Here is a 22734-nt window from a genome sequence, read left to right as displayed (position 1 = left end):
CTCTTCTCCCTGCTCCCCTTGAACTGATGAAAACAACTGAGCACTCTGGCATTTGAACACCTTGTCCTCGGTATATAGGTGGTGAGCATTAGCCCCTAGAAGGGGCAACACAGGGTTCCCCCTTAACAGTTTTGGGTCCCTGGGCACCCTTTGGTTTTGCTTGGTATCACCATCACATTGATTATGATGCATACAAGTTTTGGGGTAAAGGCCAAAGGTATGGGAGGGCACCTGGGGTAGTGTGGCTTCACCTTATCACTCCTGCAAAAACCCCATCTCCAAATGAGGTCCTGGGGGTAGCAGTCCTGACACGTGAACTGGGGGAACCTGTGCAAACCATGGTGTTGGATTTGCGCAGCCGAGTTCCTCTCTGCAGGCTGACCCATTCCAGGGTGGCAAAATGGCACGTGGAAGACCGCTGGCGTGCCCACATGGGGCAGCTACTCTGCCACCAAGAGCTGCCCCCACAACCCCCAGCTGGCACTTTTATGGGTACTTTTCCTGCAGGGTGCTGCTTGTTCATTCTTTGCAAAGTGTCCCTTTTCTTTCTTTCTTTCTTTCTTTTTTTTTTAAGATTTATTTATTTATGCATACAAGAATGGGGTAAAGGCCAGAGGTATGGGAGGTGAAAGGATTCACCAGAGACAGAGTGGGGAACAGAACAGGCAGAATGACTGAAATACACTGGTGAGGGGAACAGTGGGCGAGTGAGGTGAGGTCTGCTGCGCCCTGTGGGTTACACCCCTGGCTGGGGATCAAACTCATGCTGCAATGGCTGTGGATAGCTTCATAGGTCGCGCCTTAACCCCTTGTGCCACGAGGGAGGCCCCGCAAATGTCCCTTTTCAAATGAAAATTATTGGGTGTGAAGTGAGTGGACTTACCAGTCTCACTGCTGGGTGAGAGGAGCACGGTGTTTAGGGTGCTGGGCTTCTCCCTGGGACACCAGGAGGGTTGGGCATGCCAGGGACAGGGTCCACACACTCTGGGATCCTTCAGGGAGGAGGCGTCAGGCAAGGCGCACACACCCACACAAATGCAGCCCCCTGAAGCACAGCCTGATGCATAAAGAAGACCGATTTATTTCCTGGATTATTTTCAGGTAACAAAACCCACAACGTAACAAAGGTGCAAAGTACAAGACGGGTCTGGGGGAGAAGCTGCTGTTAAAACCACAATTCTCCTCCTGTGCCTGGCGAATGGCTTGTCACTGGGTGTTACATGATGACGAGATGCAGCCACAGCGTTAGCTCTGCACATGCCAGTCATAGGAGACCAAGCTGAGGCTGTTACAGGGGACCCAGGCCTGGGCGACCCCTCCAGGGATGGTGGTCACCTCTGACACCAAGTGGCAGCACAAGCAGCCAGCAACAGCAGGAAGCATAGGAGCAGACATGTTCTGGCTACACCGGGGAGGCTTCTGGGAGAAGTGGCACCCTGCGGGGATGCCTATGATGTAGAAGGGTCCTGGTGCTGCCAGAGGAACAGGAAGCTGGCAGGGGTGGGGTGGGGTGGGGGGTGAGAACTCAGGTACCCCAGATGCTCTATCCATGGTTGTCATGGAAACCTGGCCAGCAAGGACTAGGGGCTATAGGGTTCCTTTAAACCTCTCAGTCATGAAGGTGCCACGGGACCCCACGCAACACCCAGTGCTTCCTGTGGAGTCAGAGGAATCAAGGGGCGAGAAAAGGGACACTTATTTAGATTCCTCAATAAGGCACAGAAACTTATTGCCGTTCCTTTAAAAGGCTCTCCTGAGCACCCGGCACCCCTCCTCCTGCAGGCCAGAGGCTGTTCGGGCTGCACACTCGGGCAGCCAGCCGGTGTCCCTTGGGCTTAGGGCAGGCGGTGACCTCAGGACACGTAAGTGCTGTCAGCTACTACGGTCTGCACGATGGGAGGGAAGGTTGACATCCCCCTTTGCTCCCCAACGGGGTTCTGTCCCAGGCTTCAGGTACAGACTGAGGTCCTGCCCAAAGTTCTGCTGCTGGAGCTCCAAATTCCTGCTGTGGGGAAGAGACTTCCTGGAGTGGAGGTGACTGCGGGCAGGGAGGAGGCTGGCAACAGCCCTGCGTGGAACAACTGGGACAGATGGACAAAGGGGGAGCTCAGACCACTCTCCTGAGGGGGCGAAATGCTTCTGCTGTCCCCAGGCTCATCCATTAGTGCCCACCAGTATAGGCGGACAGAGGCTATGAAAAATGTCAAGGACCTGGTTTTATACCAAGTCCCTGTGTCACACTCAGGAGATTGGGTCCTGGTGCCAAGATCCCCTCTTCCTGGAGCAGCTGTCCTGAGAGGGTGGGGGTGTCCACGAGGTGGGGTGCTTCTGAGCATCATCAGCTCTGGACGGAGGGCAATCAGCCAGCCTGCTGACACTTCTCCCTGGGGAGGCCCAAGGTCAGTCCCCCAAGACCCTGAGGGGGGAGGACATGACCACCACACATTGACCAAACATTTCTGGAAGCAAGAGGGGCGTCCTACTTGAGCTTGCAAGGGGCTCTACCCTTGGAAGTGAGATGACCACGGGCTCCTGGGGTCCGCATCTCAGCTGGGGGAGCCTCGGACGGCTACTGAGTCCTTCAACTGTCCTAGCTGAAGTAGAGGCTGAGCTGTTGACAGGAGGGAGGGGAACAGAGGCTCAGGGCCTCACAGGACCTAGAACAGTGGCAGGAGTGGAGGGGAGGTGGGCCGGCCAGCTCCCTCTAAGGCCACTGGCTGCCACCTGCTGGGTAGCTGGGCACAGTGGGGTACTCAGGCAGACTGTTCCCTGAGAAGTTGTTGTACTGGGCCTCCCGAGATGGTGGGTTCCGCCAAGTGCCTGCATTCCACTCTGTCTGTGCCTTCTGGAAGCTTCCACCAGTCCCCCGGTAGATTCTGTGCACCTGCGGGAACAAAGGATGTGTGTGGCAGAACAGAGAAATCAACTTGCTGCTCTATATGAAGCCCTTCTGGTGGTTTTTTTTTTTTTTTTTTTTTTTAAGATTTATCTGTTCATGCATACAAGAACCGGGGCACAGGCCAGATACGTGGGAGGGTGAGAGAATTCACCAGAGTGGGGAACAGAACAGCAGACTGACGAAATACACTGCTGAGGGGAGCAGCCGGCGAGACAGGAGAGGTCTGCTGCACCATGTGGGATTCTCGCCGGCTGGCCGGGGTTGAACCAGCGCTGCAGAGGCTGCAGCGCTGCAGACAGCTCCACAGTGCGGTGCTCAACCGCCTGCACCACCAGGGGAGGGCCCCCTCCCTGGTGTTTAAGGTAATGATTTTCTCAAATAAAAGATAAGCGTCGCTTACCACATACTGAGGCCACAGACCACGCATGTCACTAGGCCATTTCGTCCTTGTAAACATCAACACGCAATCACACAAACTTGCTCATATAGGTGACCCCTCAATGACCAAAGCTTCATGGAGCAACATGACTAACAGAAAAGTCTGTGTGCAATCTTCAGAAACAAACAGAAGCCAAGATTGTAGACTCAGAAGTTTCCACCCAGAGCTACAACCCCAGTTGTCTCTTGGTGTTCATTCTGCCGCTGCTATAAAACCATTTCCTCAGCCACCGGCATTTCTTATGTAAAAGGGATGATCATCCCACCAGCAGGTTTGGGGCCTGTCTCTCCTGACAAACTTCACTAGACACTCAAGGCCTCACAGGGCAGCTCTGGCCCCTTTGACCTGCCCAGTGCCCTGGACAGCACCACCTGGCCTCCTGGCACGGGCGTGTCAGGTCCAGAGCTCTGCCCGTTATTAACATCACCTCTGGTTGCCAGTGATAATTTCCTCAGCTGAGACCCAGGAAAAGAACACTGTCCCCACTGTAAGAGAGGCAGCGCCTCCGAGCACAGAACTGTACGATCTCCCCAGTCCAGATGAGCTCCACAAGCTAGCAAATGGCGCGTTCAGTTTGACATCCTTGATTAACAGTGAAACTGAATGTCTGTCCTTTCCCACGGGAATTTGTCTTCTGTGCAATTATCTTCCCCGACAATCTCCAAACCCAGGCCTGGTTCTGGGGACCCTGATGTGAGGGGGGGAGGGGAGGACAGGGGTGTCATTTCTACCCTTAGAATAATTCACTCTTATTGAGTACATAAACCCTTTCTCTCACACCTTACAGATATTCTCAGCTTCTACTGCTTTCCATTTTATGCTGCTTACTACTGAGCATTTTTTGGTGGGAAATGTATTCATCTTTCCTTGGAAGACACATTCTGGAATCTTCCCTTGAGTCACACTGGGCTTCTCCAAGTGTTTTCTTGGTTTCTGTGGATTCCTACTTTCTTCCTTCAGATCGACTGTGCAGCTGGGAGGATTAAGGGTAGTATAGCATTTTTTTGTTCACCCATAAAGCCTGGGTATCGAGCCCAGGCTGTGAAATAGCCCTGAGCTGGAATCACTCAGTAAGGAGGCTGTAAGAAACTCACAACACAATAGTTAAAATCGATGCCAAGGCTTCCCTGGTAGTGCAGGCAGTTGAGCGCCGCACCGTGGAGCTGTCCGCAGCTTCTGCAGTGAGGGTTCAATCCTGGCTGGCCGGCGAGTATCCCACACGGCGAAGCAGACCTCTCCTGTCTCGCCCCCTGCTCCCCTCAGCAGTGTACTTCATCAGTCTGCCTGCTCTGCTCCCCGCTCTGGCTCTGGTGAATTCTCTCACCTTCCCGTGCTTTTGACTGTACCCAGTGCTTGTATAAATAAATAAACAAATCTTTAATAAAAAAATAAATAAATAAATCTTTAAAAAATAAAATAAAATTAAAATCGATGCCAGTCAGGCAGCCCTGGGCTCTGGGAGCCACATGGGAAGACCTGAGAGGGATGGCAGAATAGCCTGGGGAAGTAAGAAGTCATCTGCGACCGCCAGATGAGGTGCCCACCCATCGGCCTCAGGTGGACGTAACCGATGCCCATGCCTGTCCCATGTTTCTTAGGGCAACTTCAGGGACCTTCATGACACTAGCCTCCAGCCAAGTCCTAAGAGCTGCCTCAGAGGTATTCATACGGTTCAGGGGTGACACTCACACTGGTGATGTACCCTGACTACAATGACTTCCTCAGCTTCAGTCTCCAAATTTTTGGAGTGGCGCCACCCAGGGAACTTTCTGAGATAGCACCTGCATTGGCTGATTGGGGCTACCAGTCCCATGAAACCACTGAGCACTTGAGATGAAAGGGGTATGCTAGACACCCTGAATTTCTAGTTTAATTTTATTTTCTCAATTTGAATTTAACTATAAAAAGCAACATTTGGCCAGAGGTGGTCAAATCAGGCATGAGCTAGGAGCTCTAGTGAACAGCACACCAAAAGCAGGTGTAGCGGGCCTCCCTGGTGGTACGGGGGGTTAAGCACAGCACTATGAAGCTATCCCCAAATCACTGCGGCACGAGTTCCATCCCCGGGCAGGTAGTTGACCCACATGGCAACGCAGACCTCTCCTGTCTTGCCCGCTGCTCCCCTCAGCAGTAGATCTGCCCCACTCTGTCTCTGGTGAATCCTCTCACCACCACCCCCCCCCCCGTCCCCCCCAGCCTACACTCCAGTTCTTGTATGCATAAATTAAAAAAAAAATTCTTTAAAAAAAAAAAAAAAAAAAGGGCTTCCCTGGTGGCACAAGGGGTTAAGCACCGTACTATGAAGCAATCTGCAGCCTTTGTAGCACGAGTTTGATCCCCGGCCGACCAGGGAGCAACCCACATGGCGCAGCAGACCTCTCCTGCCTTACCCGCTGCTCCCCTCAGCAGTGTATTTCAGTCAGTCTGCCTGTTCTGTTCCCCGCTCTGTCTCTGGTGAATCCTCTCACCCACCACAATCTCTGGTCTGTACCCCAGCTCTTGTGTGCATAAATAAATAAATCTTTAAAAAAGCAAAAAAAAAACAAAAACCAGGTGTAGTTACACACTTCAATCATCGCCCTTTTTAGCAGGCCTCCATGGGTAGAGCAGGAAGGGTAGTAATGGAAAGTCCAGGGCACAGAAGAGGCTCCCTGCTAACTCGCACATGCACACACACACACACACACACACACACACACACAAGCACACGCACACACACTTTCCCTTGCTCCTGAAACAAGTAACAGGAAGATAATGGCTGGGGCCCTGAGGACTTACCTTCATGATCGCAATGGCCATCAAGGTGGCTGATATGGAGAACATGATGGCTGAAAGTAGCATGATAATGGCAGCTCCGATGCTCGTCTGGAAGAATCCTATAGCTGCCAGCCAACCGCTGCAGGGGCAAGAGATTGAATGGATACCACCAAGTCCACCAAACAAGGGACCTCTGCCCTTCATATATAAAATGGATGGTGGAGGTCAAAGACAACCCCCACTGGTTCTTCTGGGTGAGTTCTCCAGTCCTAAGCCCTTCCTCCCAGGGTAACTGCTGGATCATCCTTCCCAGTCTCCCCTGTGGCCAGGGTTGGCTGGCTGACCACTTATTATCCAGGAGGACACAAGGTGGACCCTCGGGTACAAAGTCCGGGTAAGAGTGAAACCGAGGCTCCCTCCACCCTACTCACTGCACAACCTAGAACAGATCCCCACCCACTCTACCTGACACCACCTTAGACTGTTTATAAGAGAATAAACATGGGGCCTCCCTGGTGGCGCAGCGGTTGAGCGCTGGACTGCAAAGCTGCCCGCAGCCTCTGCAGCACCGGTTCGATCCCCAGCCTCCGGGCGAGGGTCCCACATGGCGCGCAGACCTCTCCTGCCGCCCGCTGCTCCACTCAGCAGCGTACTTCGTCAGTCTGCCTGCTCTGCTCTCCCCTCTGGCTCTGGTGAATTCTCTTACCCTCCCACGCTTCTGACTGTACCCAGTGCTTGTATAAATAAATAAATAAATAAATCTTTAAAAAAAAAAAAAAAAAGAGAGAATAAACAAACTTGTATTCTCTTTTGGCAGTTATTCATTTGGGGGGGACCCCTTTGTTAGAGTGGTGGGCTCACTTACCATGCACCCCATCCAGAGAAGCCAATAGCCTGGATGATAGTCAAGACAAACTGGGCTCCAAAGATGAAGAAAAATGCCATGAAATTAAAGGAGCTGTCAGCTCTGGGGAGACAAAACACATCCATTACCCAGGTCCTGGCCTCACTCACTAAAGGTCAGCTCAGGACACAGTGCACCTAGGATTCAGGATGCTCTCTCTGCTGTGGACACTGCCGCACGCTGCCCTCAGCACGTGTAAGAACTACAGGGGGCCTGGCCAGGCCACTTCCAGTTCCGCTGGCAAGAGGGGAGGCTTGGGCTCAAGGCAGGGCAGGGGAGACAGGCTGCTCCCAGATGCTCCCCAAGCCCGTGGTGCTCCTGTGCCTGTTTGCCCAAGCCAGCTTGGACCTCAAATAACGGCCCCTTCTGTCCAGTGAGTACAAATGTTTCCAGTTCGTCTCCAAGAAGGGCCTTTGGAGTCTGTCTGACTCAGTGAGAGCCTGGGACACGGACCATCCTGGGGCCTCTAAGCCACGCCTGAGTAACGGGGTGACTGGGGCCAAAGGCTATGGCAACATGACTCACAACAGCCAAAAGGTGGAAACAATACAAGTGTCCATCCACAGATGAACAGATACACACAAGGTATCTGTGACCATCACTCAGCCATGAAAAGGGGGGCAGCTCTGACACCCACTACCACAGGGAGGGACCCGGAACACATGATGCTCAGGGAGAAGCCAGATTCAGGCGGCCACATGGTGTGTGAGTCCATTGATGAGAAATATCCAGAACAGGCACAGCCAGACAGAAGTGGGTTGGAGATGGGGTGACTGTTGATGGGGACAGGGACTGGAACTCTGAACCATCAAGCATATGAGTTGTATGTTACATAAACTTCAACTCAATAAAGTTGTCATTAAAGAACAAAGAGGACAGCAAGTGAATCTGGCCCACAGGCCAGTCTGCAGACCCCTGAAACGAGCCAAAATCCAAATAGGACAAGAGAAAGGGGTGGTTACTAACAACTAGGTCAGGAGACAAGGCTCATCGGGCAGCCAGGTCCAGATTCTGGGTGGGGATTGACACAGAGACCAGCATTTCTGTTTTGAGGCGACCTCAGCACCAGACACTTGCCAGGACTCAGACTTACCGGAAAGCCTTGTAGGCAGGCCGGAACCAGCACACATAGCCACAGGGGGAAAACAGCAGCAGCCAAACCAAGGCCAGGCCAAAGTTGGCTCCAGAGCCACCGCCAATCCACCAGGCCAGGCAGGCGACGAGGTTGACCCCGAGGGTGGCACAGTAGACTGAGGGGCAGAGAGACAGAGCTGAACACGCTAGAGACTGCCAGGCCACCTCCCACCCGCCTGCCCAGGGCGCAGGCTCCCTCAGCGCAGGGACAGTGTGTTAGAGAAGGGGTCAGGGGACAGGGCTCCAGCCCAACCACCCCGATTTGCTCCGTGCACTGCACCCTGCTACCTCCAGAACGGAATTTTATCAGGAAGACATTTATTAACCGAAGCTCAAGGCTCTCCCAGCCCAAGGAAGGGCAGCTCCATGGTAGCCCGGACACACCCAGCCTGGGTCCCTGCAATGGTGAAGGAGACCCCATCTGCCCCCCGCAGCTCACACAGCCATAGCTGGTAGATCCTCTTCACCAAGACCTGGTGTTCGATGGGGATCTCATCAGCGAAATTCTGGTAGAAGCAGGGCTTCAGGGGGATGAACCCGGGCAGTGGCGGGAAGTTGTTCTCTTTTTCTGCAGGACAAATAACAAGACAAAGGCTATGCTGGGGTCAGCTTGATGACAGCCCCAAAGACATCCCCACTCTGGTTCTGGGATCTGGGGACATGTCCCCTCACAAGGCAAAGGGGATTCTGCAGGTGAAACTGAGTTGAGTACCCTGAGATGGGGCAGGATCCTGGATTCCTGGGGGGCCAGTGTCCTCACGATGGGACTTTATAAGAGGGGGTAGAGGGTCAGAGAGAGGCAGGAAGACGCTGTGCTGCTGCTCGTTGTGAGGATGGAGGAAGGGCCCCAGACTCAGGATGCAGCGCCTCTAAACTAGGAGGAGGAGAGGGGTCCCCTGGGTTCTCAGAGAATCCAGCCTGCCCATACCTGGCTTTAGACCCAGGAGGCCACATTAGACGCCTGGCCCCAGAGCCATGAGGTGATAACACTGTCAAGGCCACTTAGTTTGTGGGAAATTTTCAAAGCAGTACTAGGACACCCTCAGCGGTTGACACTTGTGTTGCTCGCACTGTGACTCCAGGGGAGGTTCTGGCCTGAGGATGGAATGCCTCCCAGGCAGGTGTGACAAATGACCATGAACCGGGGGCCTAAGATTTTATTCTCTCAATTCTGGAGGCCAGAAGTCTGAGGTCAAGGTGCCACAGAACATGCTCTCTCCAGAGGATTCAGGGGAGGAGACTTCCTGCGTCTTCTAGCTTCTGGGGGCCCACATCTTGGGCTTCTGTCACCCCAGTAACGGGCTTCTCCTGTGTGTCTATGTCCAAATGTCCCTCTCAACACTGCTGTCATGTTGCTGCAGGGACCCCTATCCAGAGTGACTCCACTTTAACAAATCTCACCTGCAAAGCCCCCATTTCTAAATGAGGTTCTATCCCAGGTCCTGGGGTGGGGTGGGGGTCAAGGCTTAAATGGATCTCTTGGGGGACACAGCTCCACTGACAGCACCGCAACACCTGAGCTCCCTATAGCCTTGCACGATGTGTTCTCTCATCAGCACCATCGCAGGAATGGTTCCTGAACATTATCTGGGGCCACATGGAGGACAAGACAGATGGAGTCCCTAGTCCTCAAGGGGCTGCCATCCCAGTAGGAGTGGACCAATAACTGTAGTAACTGTGGGAGTGCGCCAGGCGAAGGTCACTGGGAATGCATCTCAGGGTATCAAGGCAGACCTTGCTCAAAGGAGGCATTTAAGCAAAGACTTAAGGAGGCAAGACGGGAGCCCTCGAATCCTGGGGAGTGGCCTCCCTGGTGATTTCAGCGCTATCACCCTACAGCTGGAGTTGGAGCCCCAGCCCAGAGAGCTAATCCACATAGCACAGCAGACCTTTTCTGCTACCCGGCAAGTACAAAGGTCATGGGGTGAGCATCTGCAGGCCTAGCAGCAAGGAAGGCAGAGCAGGTGGACCCCAAGAGAGCAAGGACTGGCCGAGGCACCCAGCAACTAGACACCTGCCGCACAGCACCGGGGGAGGGGAAAGCCATCAAACCAATGGCATGGCCCTCAGAGCTGTCTTTATTCTTGGCAGGTAAGAGGCCTGTGTACGTGGGTAGGGGTGGGAGTTCTGTGCTGACTTGGCACATGGGGCCTGGGTTCAAATCCTAGTCCTGCCACGGGTCTACTGATCTTAGCCACCCAACTGCCTTCTTCGAGTAGATACAGGGGCACATCACGCACCCAATGCCTCACCTTTCACTGAGAAGCAAGGTTGATACAGGGGCATCTGGGGTCCCCTGCATCCCTCACTTGAGGGCCCACCTGCCCTCATTTCTGAAGATAAGGCAGGCACACCTGTGGGCTCATATGCAGAGATATGAGCCTGGGTGCCAAACCCCAGTGCCCTCTGAGTCAACCAAATCAGCTCCCAAGGCAAAAGCCTAGAAAGGCTAGAAGCTCATTTGACAGAGCCATGGAAACTGGAAACTGTGTCTTCCTCTCATGTGGCTGGGTACCAGGTGTATCATGGGAGGGAGTGAGGTAAGAGCTGTGGAGAGCCATGGAGCTCTGTCCACCAGGGCAGACACTTTCAAGAGGGACAGAGAAGCCAAAGCTCTCCCTGCAGGGCCGCTGGGAAGACTCACCTGACATTTCGGCTGTGATGACAGGGCGGGGCTGAAGCCTGCAGCCACCTGGAAGGGAGACAGCCACAGTCAGGGCGTCCACACAGTTGCTGGGTGACTCCAACACCAGCTACAGGACTAGCAGCACCCTAGGCAGAGTCCTAGCCAATGCCTGAGCTCTGAAAGTCCAGCCCCAAATGTGTGACCCTCCTCAGAGTCAGGCTGGGCAGCTCTGAGATGGCTAGAAAAGGGTCAGGTTATAGCCAGGTTCCATCCACAGCCACATATTCCTGGGATCCCAGGAACCTGCCCTCACTGGTCTCTGGCCTTCTTGTTGTCCTCACACACTTCAAGATGCCCCACTATCCACTGATGGCTCTGGTCACTTCCTTAGGGCCACAGGGCATGACTTCTGAGCCACAGCTGTGTGACCTCAGGCAAGTCACACAATTTCACTGGTCTCCATTTTCCCCCACGTGAACCTGGCAAGACTGAAGACACCATCACAAGATAATGCAGCCCCGGAGCTCATGTTGCAGAGCAGCCACACATACCAAGATCCCACAAAAGGCACAGTGGACAGAACTGGTCATTTCCATGACTGCCCAGCTGGTAGACAGTGGTGTCACCTTCAGGAAACAAGCCATGCTGCTGTGGCCATGGACAGTGCCCACCCAATATGCACAGCGCAGCTCCGGGGCACAGGGACGGGCAGCGGCAGTGAGCCAGGCCTGGAGCTGGACACTGGGGGGAAACTGAGATGTGTTTCTCACCCACAGTCCCGGCAACAAGACTCCAGTGACCGAGTTCCCATGCTCCACCCTGCAAGTGAGTGAGGGCACCGCCATGTGGCGCCCCTGTCGTCCACCATACCAGCCCCCGTGCAGTACTGCTCTGCCCCACAGACTCTGCCAGCAGAGTCTTTGGCACAACTCCTCTTTGGCACATCCCTGCTGGCCCCTTGGAGACCCTCCGACCACCTGTGAAGGACAAGGGAACCCTCCAGGCCGACGATACAGACGCAGCGGGGAGTACCACCTGGCTCGCCCCCACCCCAAAATAACCCCAGGTCTTGGCCCATGACAGCTCAGGAGGCCACCCCCTCAGTTCCACAGCCTGCTCCTGTCAACAGACACCAACCCAGTTTTGGGGTTGTTTATTTTTACGTATCAGAGCTGTTTTCTGACACCTGAAACAAAGTAGAAAGAACCCCACAGGACCCATGCGCTCAGGGCTGATGGAGCCAGAGCAGCAAGGCCCAAATGCCCGGGTACATGGCCAGGGCTGGATCCCTGTTCACCGAGTCCGGGGAGAAGCTTGGTCTGGGCAGAAAGGCATCCCACACACTGGCAGGAACAGCAGAGCAACAGTTTCTGAGGATGACGAGTGCAAGTGTCCCTAAGATTGACAGGATAGCAGTTCCTGCACCATGGAGGGAGTCTGGGGGTCCATGGGGTCTGAGCAGAGGTGGAGGCCAGCCGGCTGCAGGGGTAGTCCTGGACCCCAGAGGGCACAGCCCCTACACGTCGGGGTCCAGCCAGCGGCACTGGGCCTCCAACACGCCACAGAACACCTGGAAGCGGTGGTTGAGGTCAGGCCGAGCGTGGATGCGGAAGCGGGTGCCCAGGGCGCCATCAGGCGAGGGGGCCCCATAGAAGACACGCTGCATGCGGGAGTGCACCAGGGCCATGGCACACATGGCACAGGGCTCGCGGGTGATGTAGAGGTCGTAGCCGGTGCACACGTAGGGGAGGCTGTCCTCGTCTGCGTCCAGCTTGCGCACAGTGCCCACCCGAACCGCCTGGGAGGTGGCAGCCGGGGCAAAGGAGCAGGTGGGATGAGGTCCCAGGTCATAGGCACCGCGGCCCTGGCCCTGGGCCACCAGATCAATGCACACCATGGTGGCGTGCAGCAGAGGGTTGGAAGTGCTGCTGCAGTCATGGCCTGTGGCCAGCACGCAACCTGAGGCTGGGTCCACCACCACCGCCCCGACGGCCCTCAGGCCTCTGGCGGCGGCCTGCTGGGCCACCCGCACAGCCCGCTCCATGTGGCCCTGCATCGCAGCCCGCTCCTGTGCAGAGAAGAGCTGTCCGGCCAGTGCACGCGTCACCTGCTTGTCTTCGTGGAAGGACGTGGGCCAGTGGGCCCGTGCCGCCTCGAACTGGCCCCTAGTGAGCGGCGGCCAGGCGGGCACCGGGACCAGGAAGGGCGGCCCCAGGCCGCGGGGGTCAATGGCGGGTTGCGGGAGGAGCTCGGCCAGGGACGGTGCGCCCACAGTCGGCCCCGCCAGACACAGCAGCATCTCCAGCGTGTGGGGGCGACTGGCATCCTGGTTTGGCCGCACCCTCTTAAGGTGAGGTTGGGCAGGCAGCGGGTAGACAGCCGACACCTCCTTGAGGAGGCGTGAGGTCTGGCGTGTGTCCAGGATGGGCGCTGCATAGGCCAGCACCAACTGGACGTCCCGGGACTGCTGCTCGGAGAGCACAGGGGTGACTTGCCACGCTGCAGATCTTGGCTCTGGGCTTCCAGCCTTCTCCTCCCCAAGCCGCTCCAAAAGGCCCGGCATGGGGTCCATCCTGGGCACAGCACGACTGTAGGAGACAGAGATCGGGCAGAGCATCATCCGTCAGCTGCAGGAGGTCTGGGTGCACGAAGGGGTCCGTCCTGGGAGCTGCCAAACGTGAAGGCTCAGCCGAGAGCCCACATGCAGGCACCACTGCGCGTGCGCTTGCTCACATCCTAGGGACTCTTGGGTTGCACAGTCTGAGCAGCTTTTACATGTAACATCGGCCCCCAAACACCACGGGCTTCACCTGCGCAGGGCGCTGATAAGCAGGTTTTCTTATAAATAGACGGTAACTTAGTTCCTAAATACAGGGTGGCACCCTAAGTTACGTTCTCTTTCTGAGGATTTCCTGGGTAACATCTCCTTTCCTCTCGCTTACGTTAGCCTAAGAATACAGTAAGTAACGCGCGTGCTAGAGAAAACGGGTGTGAACCGTTTCTGTTCCAGTTTCTGGTCAACAGGCTATTTGTAGTTAAGTTTTGTGGGAAGCATAGATTTTTCAACTGCGTGGGGACTGGTGTCCATAATCCTGAGTTGCTCAAGGATCAACTCTGTGTGTGCGTGTTTGTGTGTGTGTGACGTTGGTTTGTTTTTTTTTTTTCCTTTGAGATGCACAATGAACAGAAAACATGCTCTGCATTTCGGAGACTTAATATGACAAGAGAATGTAACCTGGTTCAATTTTTTTATACTAACTACATGTTAAAAGACAATATTTTGTTTTTGAGTTAAATAAACATTAGTATTAATTTCAGCAGCGGCCGAAATAGCTTAGCCGGGAGAGCGTTAGACTGAAGTATTAATTTCACCTGTTTTGTATATTTTTTTAGATTACAACTTCTGCAAGACTTAACATATTTTCCCTGTATTACATTTCTTTTGGTCAGTTCTGTCTGGAATATTAGAAACAAGCAACGGTAACCTGAAGGTGCTCCTGAAGGATCTCAGGTGCCACTGTCCAGCCAGACCACATGGCCCTGACATCCCTCCCACCTCCTCCCCAAGGCAAAAACATGCTGAAATCACTCTACCACTCACTGTGGGTTTTTAACCACTCCAGGTACACCCCGGCTCACCCCTTGCTCCCAAGGTCCCGGTTTCTTTTACTGGCCAGCCCCCTCAGAGGGAAGGTGAGGTCCTCCCCCACCAGCATGAGTCCTAAGCTGATACAAATTTTGCAGACACATACAACCAGCATGCTGGTGGAGGCTGAGAAGCTGAAAGGGTAGGTGGCCCCTCATGTACCTCAAGGCCTATCCCAGGCAGGACAGAGGGAGGCTCCATGCACTGATTGAATCCTGCTCCCAGCACACATCACACTCAGGATCCTGCAGCACGGCCTGCTTGGCCCACCCCAGGCCACAAAAGCTCCCACTGTCTTCAGGGCAAAAGAGGGACACAGTCTCATTTGTCCCCTGAAGAGTACAACCTCTGTCTGATTAAAAACAAAAGCAGCAAAACACACACACACTAGCTGCCACTGGGCACTGCTGGTTGGGCTGCCAACTCCTAGGGAGGACAGACAAAACCCACTGGACAGTCAACATCTGACCCAGCAACTCCGCTCCAAGTATGTACCCATGGGACCTGAAAACTCAGGCTCACACAGAAGCCTGCACGCGCACAGCAGTGCTGCTCACAACAGCCAGAGGTGGAGTCAGTCCAAGTGGCTGAGTGGATAAGTAGATAGAAAGCACCATCCCTACACCGAGTCTCAGTCATGACATGGAGGGAAGGTCTGATACTCACTGAGACCCTGAGCACACGACGCTCAGGGAGAAGCCAGACACACAAGACCACACAATGTGAAGCCACTGATGAGAAACGTGCAGGACAGGCCCAGCCACAGACAGAAAGTGGGTTCATGGTATCAGGGCCTGGGGAGGGGTAGGGGGTGACTGCTGATAAGGATGAGGTTTCCTTTTGTGTCAATGGAATGTTCTAAAACTACACAGAATTGACAGCTGCACAACTCTGTAAAGGCACTAAAAACCACTGAAATGTAACGCTTTAAATGGGTGAATTGCATAATATCGGAAGGATCTCACTAAAGCTGCTGTTAAAGATAAGGAGGGGGAAGACACCTAGGGAGTGCTAGATGAAGTGACCCCCAGTGCCACTGCCTGGAACGCCAGGTACTGTCACTGTAACCACTGCCATCCTCTCCCTACCACACAAAAATCCCCTACTTCTCTAATGACCTGGAGGGAAGCCCCAGAACTATCTGGCTATTTGGAACAAAACGAGACTCCGAGCCACGATCCAACCCAGCAGCCGCACCCCAGAATCTGATGCCAGGCTCAACAGCTCTCTGATTCTGCCTTCTGAGACCCCCTGTAAGATGGGTTCTTACCCCACTCTATAGATATAAGCAGGTTCCGCAAAGGGCAACCAGCCCAAATTCCTAGCTGTATCACTTCAAGGGGGGTTAGCAACAGCACCCAGGGCACAGATGTTTGCTCAAATACACATGGGTCTGAAGCATGACCACAGGCCACCCTGGCTGTCACCACACTCCTCCCCTGCAACTCTCCACAGGACCTGGCCAGTCCAGCCCCTTCCCTGTCCAAGCCTACAGTTATGGCAGCATCCTGTCTCCAGGGCCAGAGGACACAGCTATCTGCATCAACCAAGAGCAAAGATCTCAGAGCAGGGCCACGCACTAGAGCCTCTTCAGGACCACCCTTTACATTCATAGCTATGCCTGCCTGAGGTTTTGACCATCCAGGGAGGGGAGGTTCCACTGCCATATAGCCTCTGCCCCAGGGACTATGGGCTGTGGAAGGTTTATTGCACCAGGGAGACAAGTCCCTAACAGAGAGGTCCCTCAGCAGCTTAGGACACCCCCTCATGGCACCCAACTAGAAAGCCAATGAGCACTGTAATGCCTGGGGCCACATGAGGCTCCAGTAGGAGTCGACCCTGGCTGTGGGACAACGGGATGTGCTTCTTCCTGAGCTCAGCTGAGTCAGGAACTACATTTAACACAGATCCTGTGGACAAGAAGGCCCTATCTTATCCTTGCATTAGGGCACCAAGTCCAGGGAAAACACAGCCTAAACCTGGATGTGTTTGGGCCCTGCACTAGACATTCATGTCCCGGCCAAAAGTGTCTTTGCCGCAAGACTTCCAGCCTTGTCCTCATCCCTACTCCCATTCCCAGCAATGCCCTCCATGAAAAGTGAATCCCATCACCTTCACAAAAGATTGTCAGGAGCAGAAAAGTGAAAAAATCCATGCCAGGCCCAGCACAGTTCTGGGTTACAGTGAGGTTCCTTTAACAATCCCACCGTGCCACCACAATCACCCAGTATCCTAACTGTGGCAAGTTACATCCTGGAGGGCTTCTTGGAGGCAGTGACCATAGCTGGGGCTGGAAGGTGGGCAAAGTAGAGAAGGGAGTCCTGAACAGAAAAAACACCAGTGCTGGAGTCTAGAAGGTGCCCACAGACCAGGTGGGTGCTGGTGTCAAATGCACTTCCCAGGACTTGGCCCCTCTGAAAGGAAGCTAGGTCTGAAATCTGCATTTCTAACAAGCTCTCCAATGGAGTGGGTCTGCAGTGAACACATTGGACGCAAGTTAAATCTGAATACCAGATGAGGAGACAATTTTTTAGCATAAGCATTTCCCAAGCCATCTTATTCTTATACTTGGGGGAGGAAAAAAACCTCGTTGTTTATGTGTAACTCAAATTTAATGAGGGCGTCCTAAGTGCTTTTTGCTGAACCTGGCCACCACACAAAGAGGCTTTTGAGGGGCCTCCCTGGTGGCGCAAGGGGTTAAGACGCAACCTATGAAACAATCCGCAGCCTCTGCAGCACGAGTTCGACACCCGGCCAGGGAGCAACCCACATGGCGCGGCAGACCTCTCCTGTCTCGCCCGCTGCTCCCCTCAGCAGTGTATTTCGTCAGTCTGCCTGTTCTGTTCCCCGCTCTGTCTCTGGTGAGTCCTCTCACCCCCCACACTTCTGGCCTGTACCCCAGTTCTTGTATGCATAAATAAATAAATCTTTTAAAAAAAAAAAAAGAGGCTTTTGATGCATGAAAGTTCGAGAACTCAGGCATACGAGGTGCGGGAGAGGCCCAGGGCTAAGATGAAACAGCTGAAAAGCTCACACTTCAGTAAGCACTGGGCTGAGTACCGACTCTCAGGATGCACAGTGCCGAGGGCCCGCGCCCCGAGGGGCGGTCAGGCGGCGAAGACAGCGCAGGGCCGGGCTCGCGCGGGGCGGGGGCGCGCACAGGAAGCAGCTGGCCACGGGGCCTCGGGCCCAGGGCGCAGGGGCGCGCGCCACAAATCTGGGCCGGCCCGGCCTGCGCACGCGCCGGCCCCCCCGCCTAGCCTCCCGCGGCGCGCGCGACCCGGCCCGGCCGCCGCTCGCTCCCCGCGCGGCCGGCGCCGGCAGGTGAGGCCCCCGCCGTCGCCCCTCGAGAACGCGACCCAGGCGCGGGGGCCGCGAGCACGCGCCGCCCGAGGCCACGAGCTTACCTGGGGAGACCGGCGCGAACGCGGCGATTCAGCAAGTCCTAGCAACCGCCCGCCAGCCCCGCCTCCGCCCGGCCGCGGGGCACGACGGGAGCGTAGTTCCAGGGGCGGGGGCGGTGCGAGGGGAAGGCGGGGCCGGGACTACAACTCCCATAACGCCGCGCGCGGCCGCTCCGCCCCGCCCCTCTCAGCGCTTGAGCGCGGGGCGGGCGGGAGAAGCTGGCGGGCGCTGTGCTTTGGGTTTGAGACCCTTGGTGGTGGCCGCGAGACGTCGGAGTCCTGGGTGGCTCTTTGGGAACTCAGCAAAATGGGGAAACTGAGGCAGAGGACCACGTGACCCTGGCTGCGGCCACGTGGTTCCGGAGGGGATGACCCCAAAGAGTTGGGTGGGATCAGATTCCTGTTCGGGTCCTGGACTCTGCCCACCAGCGCGTCGGCCTGTCTGCAGTGCAGGCAAAGGGAAACTCTGGACGCTCCCAAGCAAAACGTGCTACTTGATGAGCAAATCCAGTTTTTTTTTTATAGAAGTGTTCTTTTTTTTTTTTTTTTTATAGAGGCATGCTTTATTTATTTGTTTGCTGGTTTGTTTGTTTGGTTATACATGCACTGGGTACAGTCAGAAGCGCGGGAGGGTGAGAGAATTCACCAGAGCCAGAGCGGGGAGCAGAGCAGGCAGAAGGACCGAAGTACACTGCTGAGGGGAGCAGCGGGCGGCAGGAGAAGTCTGCACGCCATGTGGGACCCTCCTCCGGTGGCCGGGGAGCAGCCGGGGATCGAACCGGCGCCGCAGAGGCCGCGGGCAGCTTCGCAACCCAGCGCTCAACCGCTGCGCCACCGGGGAGGCCCAAATCCAGTTTTTTTTTAAAGATTTATTTATTTATGCATACAAGAGCTATGGTACAGGCCTGAGATGCCAGAGGTGAGAGGATTCACTAGAGACAGAGTGGGGAGCAGAACAGGAGGATCTACTGAAATACACTGCTGAGGGGAGCAGCGGGGAGACAGGAGAGGTCTGCTGCACCATGTGGGTTGTTCCTTGGCAGGCCGGGGATCGAACTCGTGTTGCAGAGGCTTGGGATTGCTTCATACTGCAGTGCTAACCCCCTGGCGCCACCAGGGAGGCCCTCTAATTTTTTTTTTTTTTTTTAAGATTTGTTTATTTTTGCTCTTTTTTTTAAGATTTATTTATTCATGCATATAAGAACCGGGTCCAGGCCAGTTGCGAGGGAGGGTGAGAGGATTCACCAGAGACAGAGCAGGGAACAGAACAGGCAGATTGACCGAAGTACACCGCTGAGGGGAGCAGTGGGCGAGACAGGAGAGGTCTGCGGTGCCATGTGGGATTCTCGCGGGCCAGTGGGGATCGAATCTGCGCTGCAGAGGCTGTGGACATCTTCACAGCGCTATGCTCAACCGCATCGCCACCAGGGGAGGCCCTAAAGATTTATTTATTTATGCATGTAAAAACTGGGGGTGTAAGCTAGAGATGGAGTGTGTGAGAGGATTCACCAGAAACAGAGTGGGGAGCAGAACAGGCAGAAATACTGAAATATAGGTGAGGCAAGAGAGGTCTGCTGTGCCATGTGGATTAGCTCTCTGGCCTGGGCTCAAACTCATGGCTGCAGTGGCTGGTGATAGCTTGATAGAACTGTCTTTAACCACTGCCCCACCAGGGAGGCCCAAATCCAATTGTTAATTGTGGGTTTAACTCAGAAATAAGTATGTTTAACCCAGAGATTCTCAGCCATTTGCCTTTTGACCCCACCCCACCCAGGGGACACGATGATCTTTGAGGACATCTGCAGTTGTCAAGACTGGAGGTGCTCCTGGAGGAGCAGGAATGCTGCTCATCACCCCACAGTGCCCAAGAAAGTTACCAAAACACCTGGCTTTAAATGTCCACATTGCAGAGGTTGGGAAAATCTGGCTACACCCCAATGCTAAGTAAAGAGGAAAATTCAGAGCCACCCTGATGGCACAAGGGGTTAAGTCTCAGCACTATGAAGCTACCCACAGCCACTGCAGCACCCCAGCTCTTGTATGCATAAATAAATCTTTAAATAAATAAAATGGTACTGAAGTTGGAAAAATTAAATTTTTAAAATTCGTTTTTCTCTCCGTCCCCTCCTGAAAAATCTGTCAAATGTCTATTCTGGGATAGAGTGGCTGAAGGGAGGAGCCCTTCTGGGTTCTCTCCCAGATCCTCCACCTGCAGGAATGAAAGTTCATGGCCAATTGTTTCTCTATTTATTTTTTTTAAAAAGATTTATCTATTCATACATACAAGAATCAGGGTACAGGACAGATGTGCGGGAGGGTGAGAGGATTCACCAGAGACAGCGGGGAGCAGAGTGGGGAGCAGAACAGGCAGACCAACAGAAACACACTGCTGAGGGGAGCGGCGGGCAAGACAGGAGAGGTCTGCGGCGCCATGTGGATATCTCCCAGGATAGCCAGGATCAAACCCGCGTTGCAGAGGCTGTGGACAGCTTCACAGCAGTGTGCTTAACCACCTGCGCCCCCAGGGAGGCCCTGTTTCTTCTTTTTTTTTTATTTTTAAAGATTTATTTATTTATCCATACAAGCACTGGGTACAGTCAGAAGCGCGGGAGGGTGAGAGAATTCACCAGAGCCAGAGCGGGGAGCAGAGCAGGCAGAAGGACCGAAGTACACTGCTGAGGGGAGCAGCAGGCTGCAGGAGAGGTCTGCATGCCATGTGAGACCCTCTGGTGGCCGGGGAGCAGCTGGGGATTGAACCGGCGCTGCAGAGGCTGCGGGCAGCTTTGCAACCCAGCGCTCAACCGCTGCGCCACTGGGGAGGCCCTGTTTCTTCTTTTCGATTGCAAGCCGAGCCTGATTTCTCCATCTATTCAAGGAAGCCATTTTGTTTGCTTTTAGCTTGTGACTTTTTGCTTTTCTAAATAAAAACTCAATGTATACCTTAGTTATTTCTTCCTTCCTTGCTTTCTTTTAAAAGATTTATTTTATTTATGCATACAAGAGCTGGGGTGTAGGGCGCCCATGGTTGTGCAAGGGGTTAATAAGCACAGCACTGTGAAGCTATCCCCAGCTTCTGCATCACAAGTTCGATCCCTGGCCAGGCCAGGGTGATACCCACATGGTGCAGCAGACCTCTCCTGTCTCGCCCGCTACTCCACTCAGCAGTGTATTTCACTCAGTCTGCCTGTTCTGTTCCATACTCTGTTTCTGGTGAATCCTCTCACCCCCACACTTCTGGCCTGTATGCATAAAATAAATAAATCTTTGAAAAAATGAGCTGGGGTATAGACCAGAGGGGTGTGTGTGGGGGGGGTAGCTTTATAGTCACGAGGCTTAATCCCTACGCCAGCAGGGAGGCCCTCTCTTTTTTTTTAAAGATTTATTTATGCATACAAGAGCTATGGTGTAGATGAGAGGTTTGGGTAGTGAGAGGATTCACTATAGACAGAGTGGGGAACAGAACAGGTGGATCTACTGAAATACACTGCTGAGGGGAACAGCGGGCGAGATAGGAGAGGTCTGCTGCACCATGTGGGTTAGCTCCCTGGCTGGGGATCGAACTCCTGCCGCAGTGGCTGGCAATAGCTTGATAGCACTGAGACTTTAACCCCTTTGCCACCAGTGAGGCTCCAACTTCAGTCCTTTATAAACCAAGAGCTTCAATTGATAGGGCTTCTTTTTTTCTGACATTACCAATGATCTAACACATTTCACAAGTAACATGACCCCCAAAACTCATGGTGATAGGTTAGTGTCCAGCCCCAAAGGCTGGGGAAACCATAGAATCAGTTTCCCAATTGTAAACTTAACAGCAGCAGAAAGTACCCTGCAGTCTGCTAGAAGCCAGGGTCAGTCTCTTTTTGCAAATCTTTTCCCTAGGCAAAGCAGCAACAGCAGCTCTCTGCCTGCTTGTGACTGTGCAGGTGCCTCTTTTTTTCTTTCCCCTTTTACTGACAAATCTGCCCTTTGAAAATGCTAAAAAAGGGCCTCCCTGGTGGCGCAGCGGTTGAGCGCTGGGTTGCGAGGCTGCCTGCGGCCTCTGTGGCGCCGGTTCGATCCCCGGCTGCTCCCCAGTCACCGGAGGAGGGTCCCACATGGCGCGCAGACCTCTCCTGCCGCCCGCTGCTCCCCTCAGCAGTGTACTTCGGTCCTTCTGCCTGCTCTGCTCCCCGCTCTGGCTCTGGTGAATTCTCTCACCCTCCCGCGCTTCTGACTGTACCCAGTGCTTGTATAAACAAACAAACGAAACAAAATAAATAAATAAATAAATAAATATGCCTCTTAAAAAAATAATAATAATAATAATAATAAACTTTAAAAAAAAAAAAAAAAGAAAATGCTAAAAAAAAAGGGCCTCCCTGGTGGTGCAAGGGGTTAAGCACAGCACTATGACACTATCCACAGCCTCTGCAGCACAAGTTCGATCCTTGGCCGGCCAGGGAGAAACCCACATGGCGAGGCAGGTCTCTCCTGTCTTGCCCTCTGCTCCTCTCAGCAGTACACTTCATCGGTCTTTCTGTTCTGTCCCCCACTCTGTCTCTGGTGAATCCTCTCACCCCCCATATCTCTGGCCTGTACCCAGCTCTTGTATGCATAAATAAATAAATCTTTAAAAATAATAATAATAAAGAAGTCTGAGGGATGCTTCCTGGCCAGGGCATCCCCCTTCTGCATGGGACCCGGGCCAAAATCAACTTTCCTGGTGCCAGGCTGAGTTCGATCCCCAGCCAGGGAGCTAACCCACATGGCACAGCAGATCTTTCCTGGTGCCAGCTCCTATTTGTCTGGCTCCTCATCCTGTTGACTTTCTGAGGTTGCTGCAGGCAGTTTTATGGGCTTCAGGTGTTTCCCACTTCTGTAGCCAACCTCAGCCTATTTTTCCTGGAGATAGGGTTGGGGGGGGCAGCCTTCGCCTGCTCATAGAA

At 54.0% G+C, this 22734-nt stretch overlaps 2 protein-coding genes across 2 annotated transcripts; both read right to left on the bottom strand.

Annotated features, from left to right (window-relative positions):
* Nucleotides 1-879: 879 nt before the first annotated feature.
* SCAMP4 (secretory carrier membrane protein 4) lies at nt 880-17852 on the bottom strand. The gene is made up of 7 exons (XM_037504982.2): nt 17813-17852; nt 10778-10825; nt 8573-8701; nt 8093-8249; nt 6961-7062; nt 6117-6234; nt 880-2884 (listed from the first exon to the last, which is right to left on the bottom strand). The coding sequence occupies exons 2-7, from the start codon at nt 10782-10784 to the stop codon at nt 2705-2707; spliced, it is 693 nt and encodes a 230-aa protein (XP_037360879.1). The 5' UTR covers nt 10785-10825; nt 17813-17852; the 3' UTR covers nt 880-2704.
* Nucleotides 10832-17846, bottom strand: ADAT3 (adenosine deaminase tRNA specific 3). The gene is made up of 2 exons (XM_037504980.2): nt 17813-17846; nt 10832-13347 (listed from the first exon to the last, which is right to left on the bottom strand). The coding sequence occupies exon 2, from the start codon at nt 13329-13331 to the stop codon at nt 12276-12278; it is 1056 nt and encodes a 351-aa protein (XP_037360877.1). The 5' UTR covers nt 13332-13347; nt 17813-17846; the 3' UTR covers nt 10832-12275.
* Nucleotides 17853-22734: the final 4882 nt, after the last annotated feature.

This window comes from Talpa occidentalis, unplaced genomic scaffold (genome assembly GCF_014898055.3).
Source record: "Talpa occidentalis isolate TD23 unplaced genomic scaffold, MPIMG_talOcc4v2.1 talOcc4.12, whole genome shotgun sequence".
NCBI classification, from domain to species: domain Eukaryota; kingdom Metazoa; phylum Chordata; class Mammalia; order Eulipotyphla; family Talpidae; genus Talpa; species Talpa occidentalis.
This window is presented reverse-complemented; position numbering and strand designations above follow the sequence as displayed.

Excerpts from the sequence above, each read along its gene's own strand:
- SCAMP4 (XM_037504982.2), bottom strand. Across the intron at positions 6,235-6,960 it reads TTCTCTGGATGGGGTGCATG|CGGTTGGCTGGCAGCTATAG; the intron begins GTAAGTGAGCCC and ends TTGCCCCTGCAG. Across the intron at positions 2,885-6,116 it reads TGGCCATTGCGATCATGAAG|GTGCACAGAATCTACCGGGG; the intron begins GTAAGTCCTCAG and ends TTGTTCCCGCAG.
- ADAT3 (XM_037504980.2), bottom strand. The coding sequence starts at position 13,331 with ATGGACCCCATGCCGGGCCTTTTGGAGCGGCTTGGGGAGGAGAAGGCT.